Here is a 19,007-nt window from a genome sequence, read left to right as displayed (position 1 = left end):
CTCCCTGAGATAATCCTAATACCCACTACAACTATGGGAAATACTATACTTTGACTTTCACAAAGTGCATTATTTTTTTATAAACATGCCTCAAAACAACAGCTACAAAAACAATTAAGACACACAGCTTCAGTCCAGAGTATACTAGAGCATACTTGCCAACCTTGAGACCTCCGAATTCGGGAAATGGGGGCGGTTTGGGGGCGGGGTTTGGTGGTAGCGGGGGGTGTATATTGTAGCGTCCCGGAAGGGTTAGTGCTGCAAGGGGTTCTGGGTATTTGTTCTGTTGTGTTTATGTTGTGTTACGGTGTGGATGTTCTCCCAAAATGTGTTTGTCATTCTTGTTTGGTGTGGGTTCACAGTGTGGCACATATTTGTAACAGTGTTAAAGTTGTTTATACGGCCACCCTCAGGGTGACCTGTACGGCTATTGATCAAGTATGCGTTGCATTCACTTATGTGTGTGTAAATGCTGGGCCGGCACGCTGTTTGTATGGAGAAAAAGCGGACGTGACGACAATAATGTTGTCCGGGTGGAAATCAGGAGAATGGTTGCCCCGGGAGATTTTCGGGAGGGGCACTGAAATTCGGGAGTCTCTCTGGAAAATCGGGAGGTTGAAACAGATACCGATAATTTCCGTTATTACATTTTAAAGCATTTATCGGCCGATAATATCGGCTCCAATTTGTTTCCATACTTATCTTGCAAGATTGCATGTGTTTCGACATTTGTATTCATAATTTAACAAATAATGAACGGATATGGTGACACAATACATCTACGTACAGTAGTGTTGTCCCGATACCAATAATTTAGAACACACCTTCTCATTTCAATGTGTTTTCTTTATTTTCATGACTATTTACATTGCAGATTATCACTGAAGGCATGAAAACTATGACACATGTGAAGTGAAAACCGGTGACTACCTCTTGAAGCTCATCGAGAGAATGCCAAGAGTGTGCAAAGCAGTAATCAGAGCAAAGGGTGGCTATTATTTCACCTTTTTTTGTTAAGTACATAACTCCACATGTGTTCATTCATAGTTTTGATGCCTTCAGTGACAATCTGCAATGTAAATAGTCATGAAAATAAAGAAAACGCATTGAATGAGAAGGTGTGTCCAAACTTTTGGCCTGGACTGTATATATACAGTAGGGTTGTCCCGATTCCAATAATTTATATTCGATATACCAAAGTGTATATCGATACTTTACGATACTTTTCTAAATAAAGGGAATTACGAAAAATGTCAATATTGGCTTTATTTTAATTTAACACTACATGAAACACTCACAGTCAAAGAACAATTTTACAAGGTTAAAATATAAATTAAAAGGCATCGACCCTGAAGGGAATGTCTTCCCTGGGCTCCTCGAATTGGGTCTGCACCGTAGCCAAACAGCAGGACAGGTGTAACAAGTACATTGTTACCTGTCATATACTCCTTGTGCAGATCTGAATGATTATTACCGTATTTTTCCGACTATAAAGGCGCACTTAAAATCCTTTCATTTTCTCAAAACTTGACAGTGTGCCTTATAACCCAGTGCGCCTAATGTACGAAACAAGTCTGGTTGTGCTTACCGACCTCGAAGCTATTTTATTTGGTACATGGTGAAATGATAAGTGTGACCAGTAGAAGCCAGTCACACATAAGAGATACGTGCGGACTGCAATATGATGGCAGTCACACGTAAGAGATATGTGTAGACTGCAATATGACTCACCTAAACAACACCAAAATTTTAAATGTTCCATTGAAAATAGAGAACATTACACACGGCGCTCTAAAATCTATCAAAATGTTTTGGTACAACTTTGGTAAGCTATGAAGCCGAACCGCTTGATGGATTGTACTGTGCTTCAACATACGAGTATTATTATGGTGTGTGTATAAGGTAAGACATATTATCTGGCGTTTTGTTTCACAATATTATGCAAAAGCAACTTTTCTTACCTTCTGGTACCTGCTGATCTGTATTTGGGATCTGCATAAGTCCTGAAAATTTGCGTGTTTCCACCTTTGTAGTCTGTGTCAACGCCATAGTCGGTAAGTTTCTTCTATTTCTCTATCTTCTTGTTATGGGACATTCATCCTCCGCTGTTGCCATTTCTATTAGAAAGCAGTTTAAAGTTCTAACTTATATCTGTCAGTAAACTCGCCATGAAAGCGCTAAAACATACCGGTGGAGTGAGTTTACATTATTCACCCAAGGAACTTTAGTTATTAGAGAGTTCCGGTCGGATGTTTTTTCACGGGACACATTTCCGACGTTGTTGTTGCACTAGTCAGCCACGAATGAGGAGATGCTGCTCCGTTATTGATTTAAGTAAAGTCTGAATGTCATTAAAACAGTTAGCTCCGTCTTTTGACACTTCTTCCACTCCCGTCCTTGCACGCTACACCGCTACAACAAAGATGACGGGGAGAAGACGCTGTCGAAGGTGAGCCACGTAAATAAGACCGCCCACAAAACGACGCATCCTGAAGCGACTGTCAGAAAGCCACTTGAAGATGATCTGTAAAACATCATCTATGCAACATTTTGACCACAAGGAAGTGTTTTACATTTGGAAAATAATAATAATAATAATAATAATAATAATATGACCGGTGTGCCTTTTGTATGAAAAAAACCCTGAATAGACCCGCTCATCGGCAGTGCGCCTTATAGTCCGGTGCGCCCTATGGTCCGGAAAATATGGTACCTCCATATTGTGCTTTACGCACACTCTTTATTAACCAGTAGAATTGTAGTTTATTGCCATTCTTCCTCTCCAAAATGTTATTACTTGTATGCACTTTGTGTGTGCGTGTTGATACACTCAACATTATCTGTAGTCACCACCACTCAGATGAAAGAGCAATACCGATACTTTTCAAAATGTAAGTAACGATTTCAATTGATTAGTACCGGTATACCGTACAACCCTAATACACACGGAGCCCCAATGTAATTTGGAGTAAAAGTGAAATTGCAATGAGGGAATGGAAAAGACACAAGAAGAACCGCTGTAAGTTTATGAGACACTTTTGAAGATTTCTGATCCATTCTAGAAGATTTTTTAGGGACTAGCAAAAATATACATTTAGAACATTGAATGAGTTCATTTAAATGAGTTGAATTAAACTTGCATTGAGTCAATTGATATCATCTGGCTGGAAATACCACAATAAGCAGGCAAAGGACTGTAAGAGACTACATTACTAAAACAGAAAACAATTTTTTAAAAGGCTTTTACATTTCAAAAAATATATAGCTCGAATTTTAAAAAGGGACCATTTTGAGGAATTCTGATCCATTCGATAGGATTTTTGGTGACGAGCAAAAATAGACATTTAAAACACTGAATATGTCTTTTGGGAAATGTGACCTATTTTCTAAAAATATATATAAAAAAGGAAATTACAGAATTGCTTATCAATCCTTTTGTAAAGTCGCCAATCGCCACCTATATTTGTCAGCTTTGAAAATAAAAATACACATTTATCCAATAAAAACACACTGACTAAAAATGTATGATAATCAATTAATCCATTAATTTGATTAGGAAAAAACAGATTAATTTATATTCTGTTGATTCGATTAATCATTTCATGAGTGTAACTGTAAAAATTGATATAATATGGAGTAACAGAAACTTTAAGTACGCCGACATGGTTTCTGCACTGTCACTGTAATAGAGCACACATGAGAGCGGTGGTGTTTGGGTGCTGTGATCTGTGTGGTGACAAACAACAAAGTTATTTTTCTTTTTAATAACGCACACATGTTGAAAGTGCAATTTCAATGTTAATTATATAAACTTATTAGGAACAAAAATGAAGGTTATGACGAGTCATTTTATTTGTTTAACTACCGTATGTTCTGGACTATAGAGCACACGGTATTTAGGCTGCACTCACCGAAATTTTAAATAAATAAGTATTTTTATATATATTAACCGCACCGGACTATAAGCTGCAGATATATACGAAAGATTTTGTAAATGTTTATTTACATACCTTAATTGTTTTCAAACAGTGCCTGTAACACGGCAGTAAAACGGTTGATCAAACAAAACAGAAGTCATCGTCATGGACCCACCAGCTGGGGAAGCTAGCTCTCCAATCAGCTAAACAGACTCAATAACTCCACAGTGACGTTTTGGTGAATTTGTGAATCTTAAAAAATGCCATTGTAAGTTAATAATACTAACACAGAAAAGCAAATTTGCTAATGCTGACGAAGCTAGCTTGATTACATTAGAATATATGCATGAAAACACTAATACAGATATCACACAAGGGACGGTTAAGTAAGTATGAGCTGTTTTAGTTGTATTGTAAAACTTACAAACGGTTGTACTTGCGATTCAAAAGACGAAACAGAAAATACATTCACCACCAGCAGCACCCGCAGGGAGCTAACTTGTCGAAAAGATGGCGCCATAGCATAGACAATAACACACTTTTTCACTGTCTGTCAGGGTTCTATGAAAACTACTTTTGAATACAAAACAGTATGGCTTTTGGCTAAGAAAAATCCATAGGTTGACCGCACCGTTTTATAAGCCACAGGGTTCAAAGCTTGGGAAAAAAGTAGCGGCTTACATTCCGGAGAATACAGTCAATTGTTTTCCTGAAGGTTATAAACTGTGTTTTATCCGATAAATCAAACAAAATAATTGATAGGTTACTCAATCAGGCATGTGATTTGAACCTAATGAAAAAGACTGAAAATAAGACAGGTCCATGGCTGTGCCCAGGTGGGAGGACAAGAACCCCCACCCCCCCGAATCTCCTTCAGGAATTGAACATGCAAAAATGAGCAAAAACAGCACGATTTAAAGATGTTTTAGTGTTTAAAGAATTGAACAATGACCAACAGAGTTGACATAAATACATAGCCCATTCATCTAAATTAATCTCTATGTCTGTTTCAGTCACTATGTTATTTAGTCACTACAGTAATTACAACTTGTGTTCACATCCACAGGAACCACATGGGTTAGCCTACCGTGTTTTTCGGAGTATAAGTCACACCGGCCGAAAATGCATAATAAAGAAGGGAAAAAAACATATAAGGCACTGGAATATAAGTCGCATTTTGGGGTGAAATTTATTTGATAAAACCCAACACCAAAAATAAACAATTGAAAGGCAACTTAAAATAAAAAAAAAAAATAGTGAACAACAGGCTGAATAAGTGTACGTTATATGACTCATAAATAACCAACTGAGAACGTGCCTGGTATGCAGTGTTGGGACTAACGCGTTACAAAGTAACGCGTTACTGTAACGCCGTTAGTTTCGGCGGTAACTAGTAATCTAACGCGTCATTTTTTATATTCAGTAACTCAGTTACCGTTACTACATGATGCGTTACTGCGTTATTTTACGTTATTTTTTATGTAGTATCGGCTAGAAACTGAGGATCTGATCGTGTTATATCGCAGCGAAGCAATGACATGCTTCTGATTCTTCCTCTGCGCTCTCTGTGTGTGTGTGTGTGTCTGGGTTTGGGGAGGGAAGGGGAGGGGGGTGCGCAATACAACGTAAACCGTTGGCCAACCAAAAAGTAACCACAGAACACTATAAGACTATACGGTATAGTGTTCTGTGGTTACTTTTTGGTTGGCCAAGCGGACGTGACGACAGGCTGTCCCCACTCAGATCCGCACGGACCGGGAGGGGGTGTGCCTTAAGTCCGGCTGGAAATCGGGAGAAATTTGGAGAATGGTTGTCCCAGGGAGAGGCACTGAAATTCGGGAGGGTTGGCAAGTATGAGATATTCTCACTTCTTTTCTTTTGTCGAGCACAAAGAAAAGAACATTTTAGTTAAATGTAAGTTGTGTCTTGGATCAAAGATCCCGTCTACTGCCCAAAACAACAATTCAAATCTGCCTCGTTAGGCTCTGTGTATGTCACGTGTGCCTTCCTTAGGTGAAGCCAGGTTTACAGCTATGTTGTTGATTGATTGATTGATTGAAACTTTTATTAGTAGATTCCGTACAATTGACCACTAAATGGTAACACCCAAATAAGTTTTTTAACTTGTTTAAGTCGGGGTCCACTTAAATTGATTCATGATACAGATATATACTATCAAATATATACTAACATCATAACACAGTCATCACACAAGATAATCATCAGGGTATATACATTGAATTATTTACATTATTTACAATCCGGGGTGTGGGATATGGAGGGGGGGTGGGAGGGGGTTAGGTTTGGTTGGTATCAACACTTCAGTCATCAAAGAAATGGACATTGAAACAGTGTAGGACTGACTTGGTAGGATATGTATAGCAAGTAGTGGACATAGAGAGAGAGATCAGAAAGTATAAGAAAAAGTGTTTACATTTGATTATTTACAATCCGAAGAGGTATTATGTGGAAGGGAGGGTGTTAGTTTAGGGTTGTAGTTGCCTGGAGGTGTTCTTTTAGTGCGGTTTTGAAGGAGTATAGAGATGCCCTTTCTTTTATACCTGTTGGGAGTGCATTCCACATTGATGTGGCATAGAAGAAGAATGAGTTAAGACCTTTGTTAGTTCGGAATCTGGGTTTAACGTGGTTAGTGTTAGTGTTATTATGCTGTTTGTTACTTATGTATGTTATGTTGCAGCTATTTAAAATAGTTTTGTCAATTTGTTCTGGCCTGAAATAAATTGGCCCTTTGAAACATATCTTTGTCTTTGTGTGTTGTATGTAGAGCACATTGCTTAGCAGAGTTCAGTGATGCAAATGTATGTCAAGTTGATCAACAGATTGTATTATTCTCCAGTGCAATAACAGTACTGAAATGAAGGCTAAAAGGGCATTAATGGGAGCTTTAAAAAAAAAAAAAAAGAAGTAACTAAATAGTTACTTTTCACAGTAACGCATTACTTTTTGGTGCAAGTAACTGAGTTAGTAACTGAGTTATTTTTGAAGTAAAGTAACTAGTAACTGTAACTAGTTACTGGTTTTCAGTAACTAACCCAACACTGCTGGTATGTTAACGTAACATATTATGGTAAGAGTCATTCAAATAACTATAACATATAGAACATGCTATACGTTTACCAAACAATCTGTCACTCCTAATCGCTAAATCCCATGAAATCTTATACGTCTAGTCTCTTACGTGAATGAGCTAAATAATATTATTTGATATTTTACGGTAATGTGTTAATAATTTCGCACATAAGTCGCTCCTGAGTATAAGTCGCACCCCCGGCCAATCTATGAAAAAAACTGCGACTTATAGTCCGAAAAATACGGTACTCTATACAGTATTTACAACCTTAATAGTGTTCACTTCCCAGCCACTAACGAGATGAACCACAGATGGTTCATGTCGTTAATGACATTATTTACACATTACTTTGCTTCATTCACACATTACATTGGCATTTTTGCTTTGATGGCTCTTCTGGGCAGCTTGCATTTTCCTTTTTTGTTTCTGCTTTAGTGGATTCTGCATTGGATTTTTTTTAGCCAATTTCTGGTCTCTTTGGCTCCCTCTCCACTTCTAACTGCTCCAAATGCAAATATCATAAAGAGTACAAACAATGTTTATTCTATTAGCTACCTTCCTTTATCTGAAAAGCCATTTGTGAGTTATAGAATGAAATAACAAATATCTTGCAGTCATGTTTACACTACAAAATTATTCAACTGTTCAATGTCAAAATATAAACAGTACAAATAATGAACAAAATATCAGCTACTGTCTTTTTGTAAAACACCAATGAAAATGAAAGTTAGCATACTGTAGCAAAAGTCATCATATATCTGCCACAATCATGTGTATTCTTAAATGTATATTCCACCTCTTTCATGTTCCTTTCCTGGACGTCGTCTACATCGCTAAAAGAAAAATCTAAGGAAGAGAATCCCTCTGCCATCTTCCACTAGTTTATTTAATATATAAATCGCCCGTTTGAATATTCTCTCTTCTCTTCTCTTCTCCGACTCTCCGATGTCTGTTGTGATTTCACTTCCTGGTTTCATGACCCGCCCTATCCTGCCTCTGATTGGCCTGTACGTAATGTTTTGCCCTAATCTTAACCAATCGTGACTCATCATAGTAAACCAACCAATCATGGATGTTCTTGTACGTAAACCAACCAATCATCATTGATGTTTCCCGTATATTTTGTCCCCTGCCCGTGGAGTTGCTTCGCTACGTATTTTTTGATTTTTAAGTTAATAATTTTTTAATGGAAAAGCGTAGTTTTTACCACTGGATGATCAAAAACCGTACCCATTACGGAAAAATCGTAGTTGTTGGCAGGTGTGGCAAAGCGACAGATCAAGATTTTAACACACATTGTAGGTCGGAAAAAAACGAAGAAAAACGGGAAATCCATCCATTTCCTACCGCTTTTCCCTTATGGAAAATATTTTCTTATATTTATACAGAGATAAAAATAACGGATTTCCAACTATAGACGGAAAAATCACCAGCCTGTAGAACAGGGGTATCAAACTCGTTTTCATTGAGGGCCACATCGCAGTTATAGTTGCCCTCAGAGGGCCACTTTTAACAATGAGTAATATATAGAATGCCTTCTGGCATTCTATATATTACTCACTGTGAATATGAATATACAGTCATGCTCATAAGTTTACATACCCTGGGAGAATTTATGATTTCTTGGCCATTCTTCAGAGAATATGAATGATAACACAAAAACCTTTCTTCCACTCATGCTTAATGGTTGTGTGAAGCTATTTATTGGCAAACAATTGTGTTTACTCTTTTTAAATTAAAATGACAAAAGAAAGTACCCAAATGACCCTGATCAAAAGTTTACATACCCCAGTGACTTTCATCTGATAACATGCACAAAAGTTGACACAAACAGGTTTGAATGGCTAATCAAGGTTCCAATCCTCACCTGTGACATGTTCGTTTGTAATGAATGTGTGTGTATAAAAGGTCAGTGAGTTTCTGGGCTTCTGACAGACTATTGCATCTTTCATCCAGTGCTGCACGGATGTTTCTGGATTCTGAGTCATGTGGAAGGCAAAATAATTGTCAAAGGATCTGCGAGAAAAGGTAATTGAACTGCATAAAACAGGAAAGGGCTATAAAAAGATATCCAAGGAATTGAGAATGCCAATCAGCAGTGTTCAAACGCTGATTAAGAAGTGGAAAATTAGGGATTCTGTTGAAACCAAACCACATTTTCCACTTCTTAATCAGTGTTTACCCCTTTCCTGTTTTATGCAGTTCAATTACCTTTTTTCGCAGAGCCTTTGACAATTATTTTGTCTTCCCCATGACTCAGAATCCAGAAACATCTGTGCAGCACTGGACGAAAGATGCAATGGTCTGTCAGAAGCCCAGAAATCCACTGACCCTTTATACACACACATTAATTACAAACAAACATGTCACAGGTGAGGATTGGAACCTTGATTAGCCATTCAAACCTGTTTGTGTCAACTTTTGTGCATGTTATCAGATCAAAGTCACTGGTTTATGTAAACTTTTGATCAGGGTCATTCGGGTACTTTCTTTTGTCATTTTGATTTAAAAAGAGTAAACACAGTTGTTTGCCAATAAATATCTTCACACAACCATTAAGCATGAGTGGAAGAAAGGTTTTTGTGTTATCATTCATATTCTCTGAAGAATGGCCAAGAAATCAGAAATTCTCCCAGGGTATGTAAACTTATGAGCACGACTGTACATGTATTTTTACCTAAGCTGCAAAAAAAATATTAAAATTTTACTGGCAGCTCAGTCACCAGAATTTTACAGTAAAAGCAGTGGGTTTTTACAGCATATAAAAAATTGAATAAATGGAATGAAAAAACAATACCACTGTTTTTAGCGGTAAAATTCAAGCAACAGAGCTGCCAGTTTTTTTTACCGTCTTATTGTTTTAATGTTTTTTTGTTAGTTTAATGTTTTAGTGTCTTACTGTATACGGGAAAAAAACAGTACCAAAGTTGATTTTACGGGCAAAAACTCAGTCGGCGGAATTTAACGGTAAAATCTATTGTCAATTTTACAGTCTACAATTTGATTGATAATTTGTTTTGAAATCACAGGACAAGCAGATATTTAAGCACAGTATTTATCTTTATTTTAACAAAACATATTTTAGGAATACATGATAATATTTTTGATAATATTGAATTTTAAAAGATATGCAATTGCATGCAGTACACGATTTTTAATGTCAAAAGGGAAAGAACAAATATATTTATTAAGAAAAGATTAAGCATTTTATTAACATATTATTTCCAGGCTTTCGCGGGCCACATAAAATAATGTGGCGGGCCAGATTTGGCCCCCGGGCCTTGAATTTGACACCTGTGCTGTAGACTAATAGATAGCTGTAACCTAGGAATGGGTGATATGGACCAAAACTGATATTGCAGTATTTTTAGTATCTTTAAAAAACAACAACGTATAAATTGCTTAAGGTTGGCTTGATAATTGAGAACACTCAGATTATTTTTGTTGCAAGTAGTAACGCAATGTGTTTATTCTTTAAAAAGTAACAAGTTAGCCGTTACAATGTCAAAGCAATTTTCGTTAATTTAGTTTACGACTGTTATGTTTATATCCTCACGCTTGTGCACGGGATAGATGGAGCTTCTACTTGCTCACTGTGGTGAGAACTGCTGGCTGTTAAATTTAAAACTACTTCTCAGCCACCCAGCCGCTATACTACTGTACCTTAGTCCGCACGGGCTGTGGGGAGAGGCACTTTTAAACCGAGGTGTAGTTAAACATTTGACACACCGAGCCAGCAGCAGAGAGGAGCTATCGTTAGCTTCCGTGCTAAGTCGCTAACAGAAGTGAACAACAAACAGATGAGATTAGTGACAACGTCACTACAAGGAGAGATGTAGGTTCTAAAACTAATTGGTGTATGAGTAATTAAAGCTGCAGTCACTCATTAATCGCCAAACGGAGTCGCTGTCCAAAGCATTGCATAACTTGGGAGTCGCCACAATGTTTAAAAAAAACAAAATTTGATGCACTTCACAGTGCGTCAGAGAAGCCTCCGTAAACACGCAAGAGTTTAGTTTAGTTTGTCTAGTTTAGTTTAGTTTAGGATGACCTGTGCTTCGCCTGTCAGGCACAGAGAAGATAAAACAGCCGTAACAAAGGCATATTAAAAAACACAGGTATGGCGGTATTGTCTCGAATTTATACCGCTTTCTAAAATATACTGGTATTAAGTATAATACCGGTACATCGCGCAGCCCTATTGTAACCCTAATCCAAATTAGGACTGCTCAGTCTTGAAGGAGGTCTGCACTGTAATGTGTGCCACTCAGAACTACAAGAAAAAAGTGCTATTGATGTGTCCTGAATCAACAAGCTCATTTGATTGTCTAGCATAGCTTCTAAGACAGTGGTTCTTAACCTGGGTTCGATCGAACCCTAGGGGTTCGGTGAGTCGGCCTCAGGGGTTCGGCGGAGGTCAAGACTCACCCGACTCATCGTGTAAATAAAAACTTCTCCCTATTGGCGTATTACGGATACGGCAACAGCAGAAGTCAGACTGATTTGCAGGTGTGTCATTTGTTGTGATTTTATGCACAGTGTTGGTTTTGTTCTTTGAACAAGGTGATGTTCATGCACGGTTCATTTTGTGCACCAGTAATAAAACATGGTAACACTTTAGTATGGGGAACATATTCACCATTAATTAGTTGCTTATGAACATGCACATTAGTAACATATTGGCCCTTAACTAGTCATTATTAAGTACTTATTAATGCCTTATTCGGCATGGCCTTATTATAGCCCTAACCCTAACCAAATAACTCTAAATGAAGTCTTTGTTACTTAGAATATGTTCCCCTAGTGTCCAAAAAACTCTAAATTAAATCTTTGTTACTTAGAATATGTTACCCATACTAAAGTGTTACCAAAAACATATAACTTCGTCTTGAATTTGAATTTTTTTTTTTTTAATTTGTCACTAAAGAAGGGGTCGGTGAATGCGCGTATGAAACTGGTGGGGTTCGGTACCTCCAACAAGGTTAAGAACCACTGTTCTAAGATCTAGTCTAGGACTCGTCTAGTACAAGTGATCAGGTATTCTAGGGCTCTTCAAAAAGGTAACTCATGACTGGGAGCTTGCCGCCTGATTTGAATAATCGTGATTATTAATCACATCTCAAAAGTGTGATTAATTTGATTCAAATTGTCTATCATTTGACAGGACTAATTTAAAGACATTCACACTAACAGCTTCCCTGGTGTATCCCTACGGACACCTAAGGGTCGTAGACACCCTGTTGAAGACCACTCCTTTAAGACAAATTTATACAAAATAGAACTTAAAGACAAGGATTGCACAGTTTGAGTAAAGTTTCTTGAATAAAACACAATAAAAAATTCCTTTACCTTCCCTCTGTCTCTCTACTTTGTCCATCTATTCTACCCCAACTGGTCGAGACGAGGTATGTAACCATTACCGTTAGGATGACATTTTCGATGGTTAGTATTACCGTTTTATATTTCAATCATCGCAAAACTCTGATTGATTACCTCACTTTGAAAAACTCAGGGTGATACTGCTCTTTTTTGGAGACGCAACTAGCGTGCTAATCGCTAGCCACCTAAAGTGCTAGCATGAATACAAGAGACCTTGACATCTTTCTCCGTTACAAACAACTGTTATGACTTTAATATTAAACACTCTAAACTAGGGATGTCGATATATGCTTTAAAATCTAATATCGGAAATTATCGGTATCGTTTTTTTTATTGTCTATCGTTTTTTTTTTGTTTTTTTTTTGTTTTTATTAATTAAATCAACATAAACACGAGATCCACTTTCAACTAGTGCACCAACCCAAAAAACCTCCCTCCCCCATTTACACTCATTCACACAAAAGGGTTGTTTCTTTCTGTTATTAATATTCTGGTTCCTACATTATATATCAATATATATCAATACAGTCTGCGAGGGATACAGTCCGTAAGCACACATGATTGTGCGTGCTGCTGGTCCACTAATACTACTAACCTTTAACAGTTAATTTTACTCATTTTCATTAATTACTAGTTTCAATGTAACTGTTTTTATATTGTTTTACTTTCTTTTTTATTCAAGAAAATGTTTTTAATTTATTTATTTGATAATTTTTTTTTAAAAAGGACCTTATCTTCACCAGACCTGGTTGTCCATGAAATTAGATTGTTTAAACGGTTCTTAAAAATCAGGTCCAGTCTAGGTCGGGCTCAGCAACACACACCTTCATTTATGTACACTCAAAATTTGAGAACTTCAACAACAGATTGCATATAATCTGTAAACAAAATTACATTTTCAAAATAAGCATTTGTGTACAGTCCAGACTATGTCCAGATCTGTATATAATCGGTATCGGTTGATATCGGTATCGGTAATTAAGAGTTGGACAATATCGGAATATCGGATATCGGTAAAAAAGCCATTACCGGACATCCCTACTCTAAACCATTACAGGAGAAAATAAACATAATTTATAAAGTCCAATAATACATATTCATGAACAATATTTAATGTTTCTACTGTTAAGGAAAATATATTGTGTTTCTTTACTTATACACTTTAAATGTGTGTGTATACCGGTACATACTTTTTAGCACATTTAACAATGTTGTGATAATGATATTTTTCATATGAACTTTTGATATCGTTACATCCCTATTTTACACAGGGGTGTTTTTCCTTGCCTCCGCCGCCAACTGCTTGCTCACGTAGGATTCAGTTGCTCTCTTCGTTATTTGGGGAACAAGTTGAAAGACCTGCTCTTTGTGTAAAGTGCCCGGAGATAACTTAAGTTGTAAATTTGCGCTACAGGTATATCAATACAACTGAGCAAACTTGATCGCCTCACTTCTCCTTTCCTTTTGTCAAAGTAGCTTGTACAGGGACGGAAGTTGGAGACAAGGGCTTCAACTAACAACTAATGATTATTTTTTCGAATAGCTGACCAGTCCAACGATTATTGTATATAATCTGCTGTACACAACTGAGTCTGACGTAGGGTTGTACGGTATACCGGTACTAGTATAGTATCGCGGTACTAATGAATCAAAAACGGCACTATACTCTGTTTGAAAAGTACCGGTTCCCGGGCATGACGGCGCGTCGTCCCGTCGTGACATTGCTGGTTTTACGAGCAGAGGAGCATGTTCGGCAGCGCACTATCACAGAGTACTTACAAGCAGACACAGTGTGTAGACAGAAAAGGGAGAACGAACGCATTTTGGCTTAAAAACTAAAGATAAAGTTGAAGTTATAACACTGAAACGCCCTCAGGAAGAGGTGCTTTAAGACATGGCTAGCTAGCTAGCTAGCAGCTAACATCCATCCGCAGTCTGCAGTGTTTTAGCTACTTCTAAATCACTAATCCTTGTCTCCATGACGACAAATAAACTAAGTTTCTTACAAGTATCATCCCTGCAGGATGAGGAATATCTAAACATGCAAACAAAAGCTAGCGCGCCTGAATGTAAACAAATGCCATGGGTGGATCTACACCCGACATCCACTGTAATGATACCAAGTACAATAGCGTATCTAGTCGATACTACTATGATTACATGATATTTAAAAATTGATGTTATGTTTATAAACTCAGGAAATATGTCCCTGGACACATGAGGACTTTGAATATGACAAATGTATGATCCTGTAACTACTTGGTATCGGATCGATACCTAAATTTGTGGTATCATCCAAAACTAATGTAAAGTATCCAAACAACAGAAGAATAAGTGATTATTACATTTTAACAGAAGTGTAGATAGAACATGTTAAAACAGAAAATAAGCAGATATTAACAATAAATGAACAAGTGGATTAATAATCATTTTTTAACAGTTTGTCCTTTTTTAATGGTGACAAAATAATAGAATGATAAATGACAATATGTTACTGCATACGTCAGCAGACTAATTAAGAGCCTTTGTTTGTTTACTTACTACTAAAAGACAAATTGTCTAGTATGTTCACTATTTTATTTAAGGACTAAATTGTTCCTTGATTGCAATAATAAACATAGGTTTAATATACCGTAAGATTTTTTGTTAAAATAAAGCCAATAATGCAATTTTTTGTGGTCCCCCTTTATTTAGAAAAGTATCAAAATACATTTTGGTAAAAATATTGGTATTGGGACAACCCTAGTTTGACGTTGTTTTGAACTCCTTTTAAAACTTATTGTAGTATATTCAATTGAAATAAAATAATCATGGATTACTTAGAAACTAATGGTTTTACTTTATTACACAAAGTATATAAATCAACATACTTAAAGTGCAAGACTTCCTGTAAACATGACAATCAGTGCAAACATATTTTCCATTCAGAACTGTTGGGATTTTTAGCTGCAATTACTTCACCTTAAGCAGGGCTATTCGACTGGCAACCTGGGGGCCAAATTCGGCCAGATAATGAAACCCCCGAGTTCAGTTCAAAACTTGGGAGACAAACATTTTTGCAGCAAATTCCTAGCAACACGGGAGTGCTCCTGTTGTATAGAAGAACTTGGACCACTAAACATATTGACAGAGTTGACATTTCAACCTTGCTAGCAAACATAGAAGAATGGGGTCCAAACCTGTGATTTACAACTGAGGAGTTCCTCAAGGCACCGCTGAAGTCCACTCTTTTTTGCAGTTACACATTTTTTTCATAATGTGATTTATGCAACTAATGATTATGTGTTGCTTGTTTGATTCAGATGGAGTCAGTCGTCATTTGTTCAACTTATTTAGTTATACTTATGGTGTTCCTCAAGGTTCCGTTTTAGGTCCTCTCTTTTTCATCATTTGGGCTATTCAACTGGTGGCCCGCGAATTCAGTTAAAAAAAACCCACTGATACCAGACCTTTATGATTTAATATCGATTCTCAAATCAGAATAGCGATACTTTAGTTCAGGGGTGTCCACACTTTTTTCCACTAGGGGACACATACTGAAGAGTCAAAGTATGCAGGGGCCACGTTAATATTTTTTTTTTTTTTTAATAAAAAACAGATATTGTTTTATCTGTATATAATTATTATTGATTAATTATTAGTAAGAACATTTCAGCTTTTTTTCATTACATATTGACTTTTTTGCTCTTTTTTTCTTACATTTTTACAGTTTAAAATTGTTTTTAAATGTAAGAGTAGAATACAGATAATAATAACAACAATAAGACGATTGTGTCACTGCATAAGCAAGTGTGTCAAAAATTCCACCTGTACAAAAATATGAATGTTCAGTTACACATTTACCAGTGTTTATTATTGTTGTTATTTTTCAAATTCATAAGTTAGTAATATTTTATTTTTGATTACCTAACTAACTTTAGCAAACATGTGTTTGCTCAAATTAAAAAAGTTATTTATTTGAAAAACCATATCGAGAAATATACTTTACTTTTTTCAAATACCGTATTTTTCGGAGTATAAGTCGCACCGGAGTATAAGTCGCACCTGCCGAAAATGCATAATAAAGAAAGAAAAAAACATATATAAATCGCACTGGAGCCCGGCCAAACTATGAAAAAAACTGTGACTTATAGTCCAAAAAATACGGTACATAACTTTTTGAATTTTAGCAAACACATGTTTGCTAAAGTTAGTTAGGTAATCAGAAATAAATGGAATCAAACAATCGAATCATTGCTAAAACGAATCATTACACCCCTAATACAATTGCCATATAGTACATCACGTATTTCCAGTTTCTCATTACAACATGTCCGAAAAAAAGTCGCTTGATAAAAATTAAATTGATAGACAGCCAGGAATGTTAATTAGTGATGTGCGATACCACACATTTTTTGGAAGAGTATTACACGGTTACTCTGCCGATCTCTAGACCAGTGTTTTTCAACCACTGTGCCACGGCACACTAGTGAGATACAGTCTGGTGTGCCGTGGGAGATTATCTAAATTCACCTATTTGGTTTAAAAGAATTTTTTGCAAACCAGTAATTATAGTCTGCAAATGATGTGTTGTTGTTGAGTGTTGGTGCTGTCTAGAGATCGGCAGATTAACCGTGTAATACTATTCCATATCAGTAGGTGGCAGACGGTTGCTAATTGCTTTGTAGATGTCGGAAGAGCGGGAGGCAGTTTGAAGGTAAAAAGGTGTCTAATGCTTAAACCAAAAATAAACAAACAGGTGAGTGCCCCTAAGAAAAGACATTGAAGCTTAGGGAAGGCTATGCAGAACGAAACTAAAACTGAACTGGCTACAAAGTAAACAAAAATAGAATGCTGGACGACAGCAAAGACTTACTGCGGAGCAAAGACGGCGTCCACAATGTACATCCGAACATGACATGACAATCAACAATGTCCCCACAAAGAAGGATAAAAACAGCCGTTCTTGATTGCTAAAACAAAGTAGATGCGGGAAATATCGCTCAAAGGAAGACATGAAACTGCTACAGGAAAATACCCAAAAAAAGAGGAAAAGCCACCAAAATAGGAGCGCAAGACAAGAACTAAAACACTACACACAGGAAAACAGCAAAAAACTCCAAATAAGTCAGGGCGTGATGTGACAGGTGGTGACAGTACACCTACTTTGAGACAAGAGCTATAGTGATGCATGCTTGGTTATGGTTTAAAGTCATATCCAACAATTGCGACAACGACTTTTTACTGTCAACTGAGTTTCGTTTTTTAGTGATTTCTGCTGGTGGTGTGCCTCCGGATTTTTTCAACGCAGAAAATGTGCCTTGGCTCAAAAAAGGTTGAAAAACACTGCTCTAGACAGCACCGACACTCAACAACAACACATCATTTGCAGACTATAATTACTGGTTTGCAAAAAATAATTTTAACCCAAATAGGTGAATTTAGATAATCTCCCACGGCACACCAGACTGTATCTCACGGCACACTAGTGTGCCGCGGCACAGCAGTTGAAAAACACTGCTTTATAGGCTTTTACTTTTTTGGGGCTCCAGACAGATTTCTTTTTTTTTTTTGTATTTTTGGTCCAAAATGGCTCTTTCAACGTTTTGGGTTGCCGACCCCTGACTTAAGTACAATACAAAACAATCGCTGACTGTGCGTTAATACGCAGAAGGCATGAATTTGACAACTTAAAATGAAATAAAAAGCCTTTTTGACTGATTTTTGTTGTTATTGCGATACGTTTCATGCATCCATGTTTACACGCAGTCCTTCAATTGAATTGGTTTAGTGGTGAATGAGATAATTTAGTCCTGTTCGCGCTTTAGGAACTACATTCACACACGTTTTAATAGTAAAAAAATAAAAAATAAAAAATAGGAATAAATCCTTACCTTACTCTTGACCTCGGCAGAAAGTCCAAAAGCCGGGCCGCTTCTGAAATGTTGTGACATGTTCGCTATTTACAATAAAAGAGAGCTTTAAAAAATGAACGAGAGGGGTCAGGGCTGAGAAGAGAAAGGGGGAAACACGCGGAAGTTCCGCGACCAATCCGCGGGGCTCTTCTTATATTCGCAGCCGTGCCGTGTGGACAATGGCGGTGCAGCGCGGAGGCAACTTTCCGTCACTTTGCAGAATGGCCTTTAAAAACGCGTCCGATCTACGTGGCCTCTGATTGGCCGAGTCCCTCGTCCAATGAGGGCGCAGCATCCTGGTCGAAGCCAGTGATGTCATCGCTGTGGTATTAAAGATGCAATCGGTCACTTTTTCCACCTCCAAGAGATCCCGGCGTGGTGAAGTTATGTCACTGTCTTACGTCACTTTCACTTTTTGAATATGGATCATATCAGGACTGGACATTTAAAGCTGACATCCACTCCTGTTTAGGAATTATTATTTGAGCCATTCTACCCCCATTATTTTTCCCTGTATAAAGTTCCTAAACTGAAGATGGCTCCTTACAGTAACAGGCCTGAAAGTAACAGGGTTGAGTTTTTAGCATATAATTAGCAAACACATGAAATATAGACATTAATGCTGATAACATGTTGACACTAAACACGCTATAGTGATTAAAAAATAAATAAATAAATAAATAAATAAATATATATATATATATATATATATATATATATATATAT

General features: G+C 37.0%; 1 protein-coding gene across 1 annotated transcript in view; it reads right to left on the bottom strand.

Moving 5' to 3' along the window:
- cnn1b (calponin 1, basic, smooth muscle, b) overlaps positions 1-18,490 on the bottom strand; it is a 61,884-nt gene extending 43,394 nt beyond the window's left edge. Inside the window, exon 1 of the mRNA XM_061973647.1 lies at positions 18,261-18,490. Coding sequence (XP_061829631.1) covers positions 18,261-18,320 — 60 coding nt within the window. The 5' untranslated portion in view covers positions 18,321-18,490. The remainder of the gene's footprint in view (positions 1-18,260) is intronic.
- Positions 18,491-19,007: the final 517 nt, after the last annotated feature.

Source organism: Nerophis lumbriciformis, linkage group LG22 (assembly GCF_033978685.3).
Source record: "Nerophis lumbriciformis linkage group LG22, RoL_Nlum_v2.1, whole genome shotgun sequence".
Taxonomy (NCBI): domain Eukaryota; kingdom Metazoa; phylum Chordata; class Actinopteri; order Syngnathiformes; family Syngnathidae; genus Nerophis; species Nerophis lumbriciformis.
This window is presented reverse-complemented; position numbering and strand designations above follow the sequence as displayed.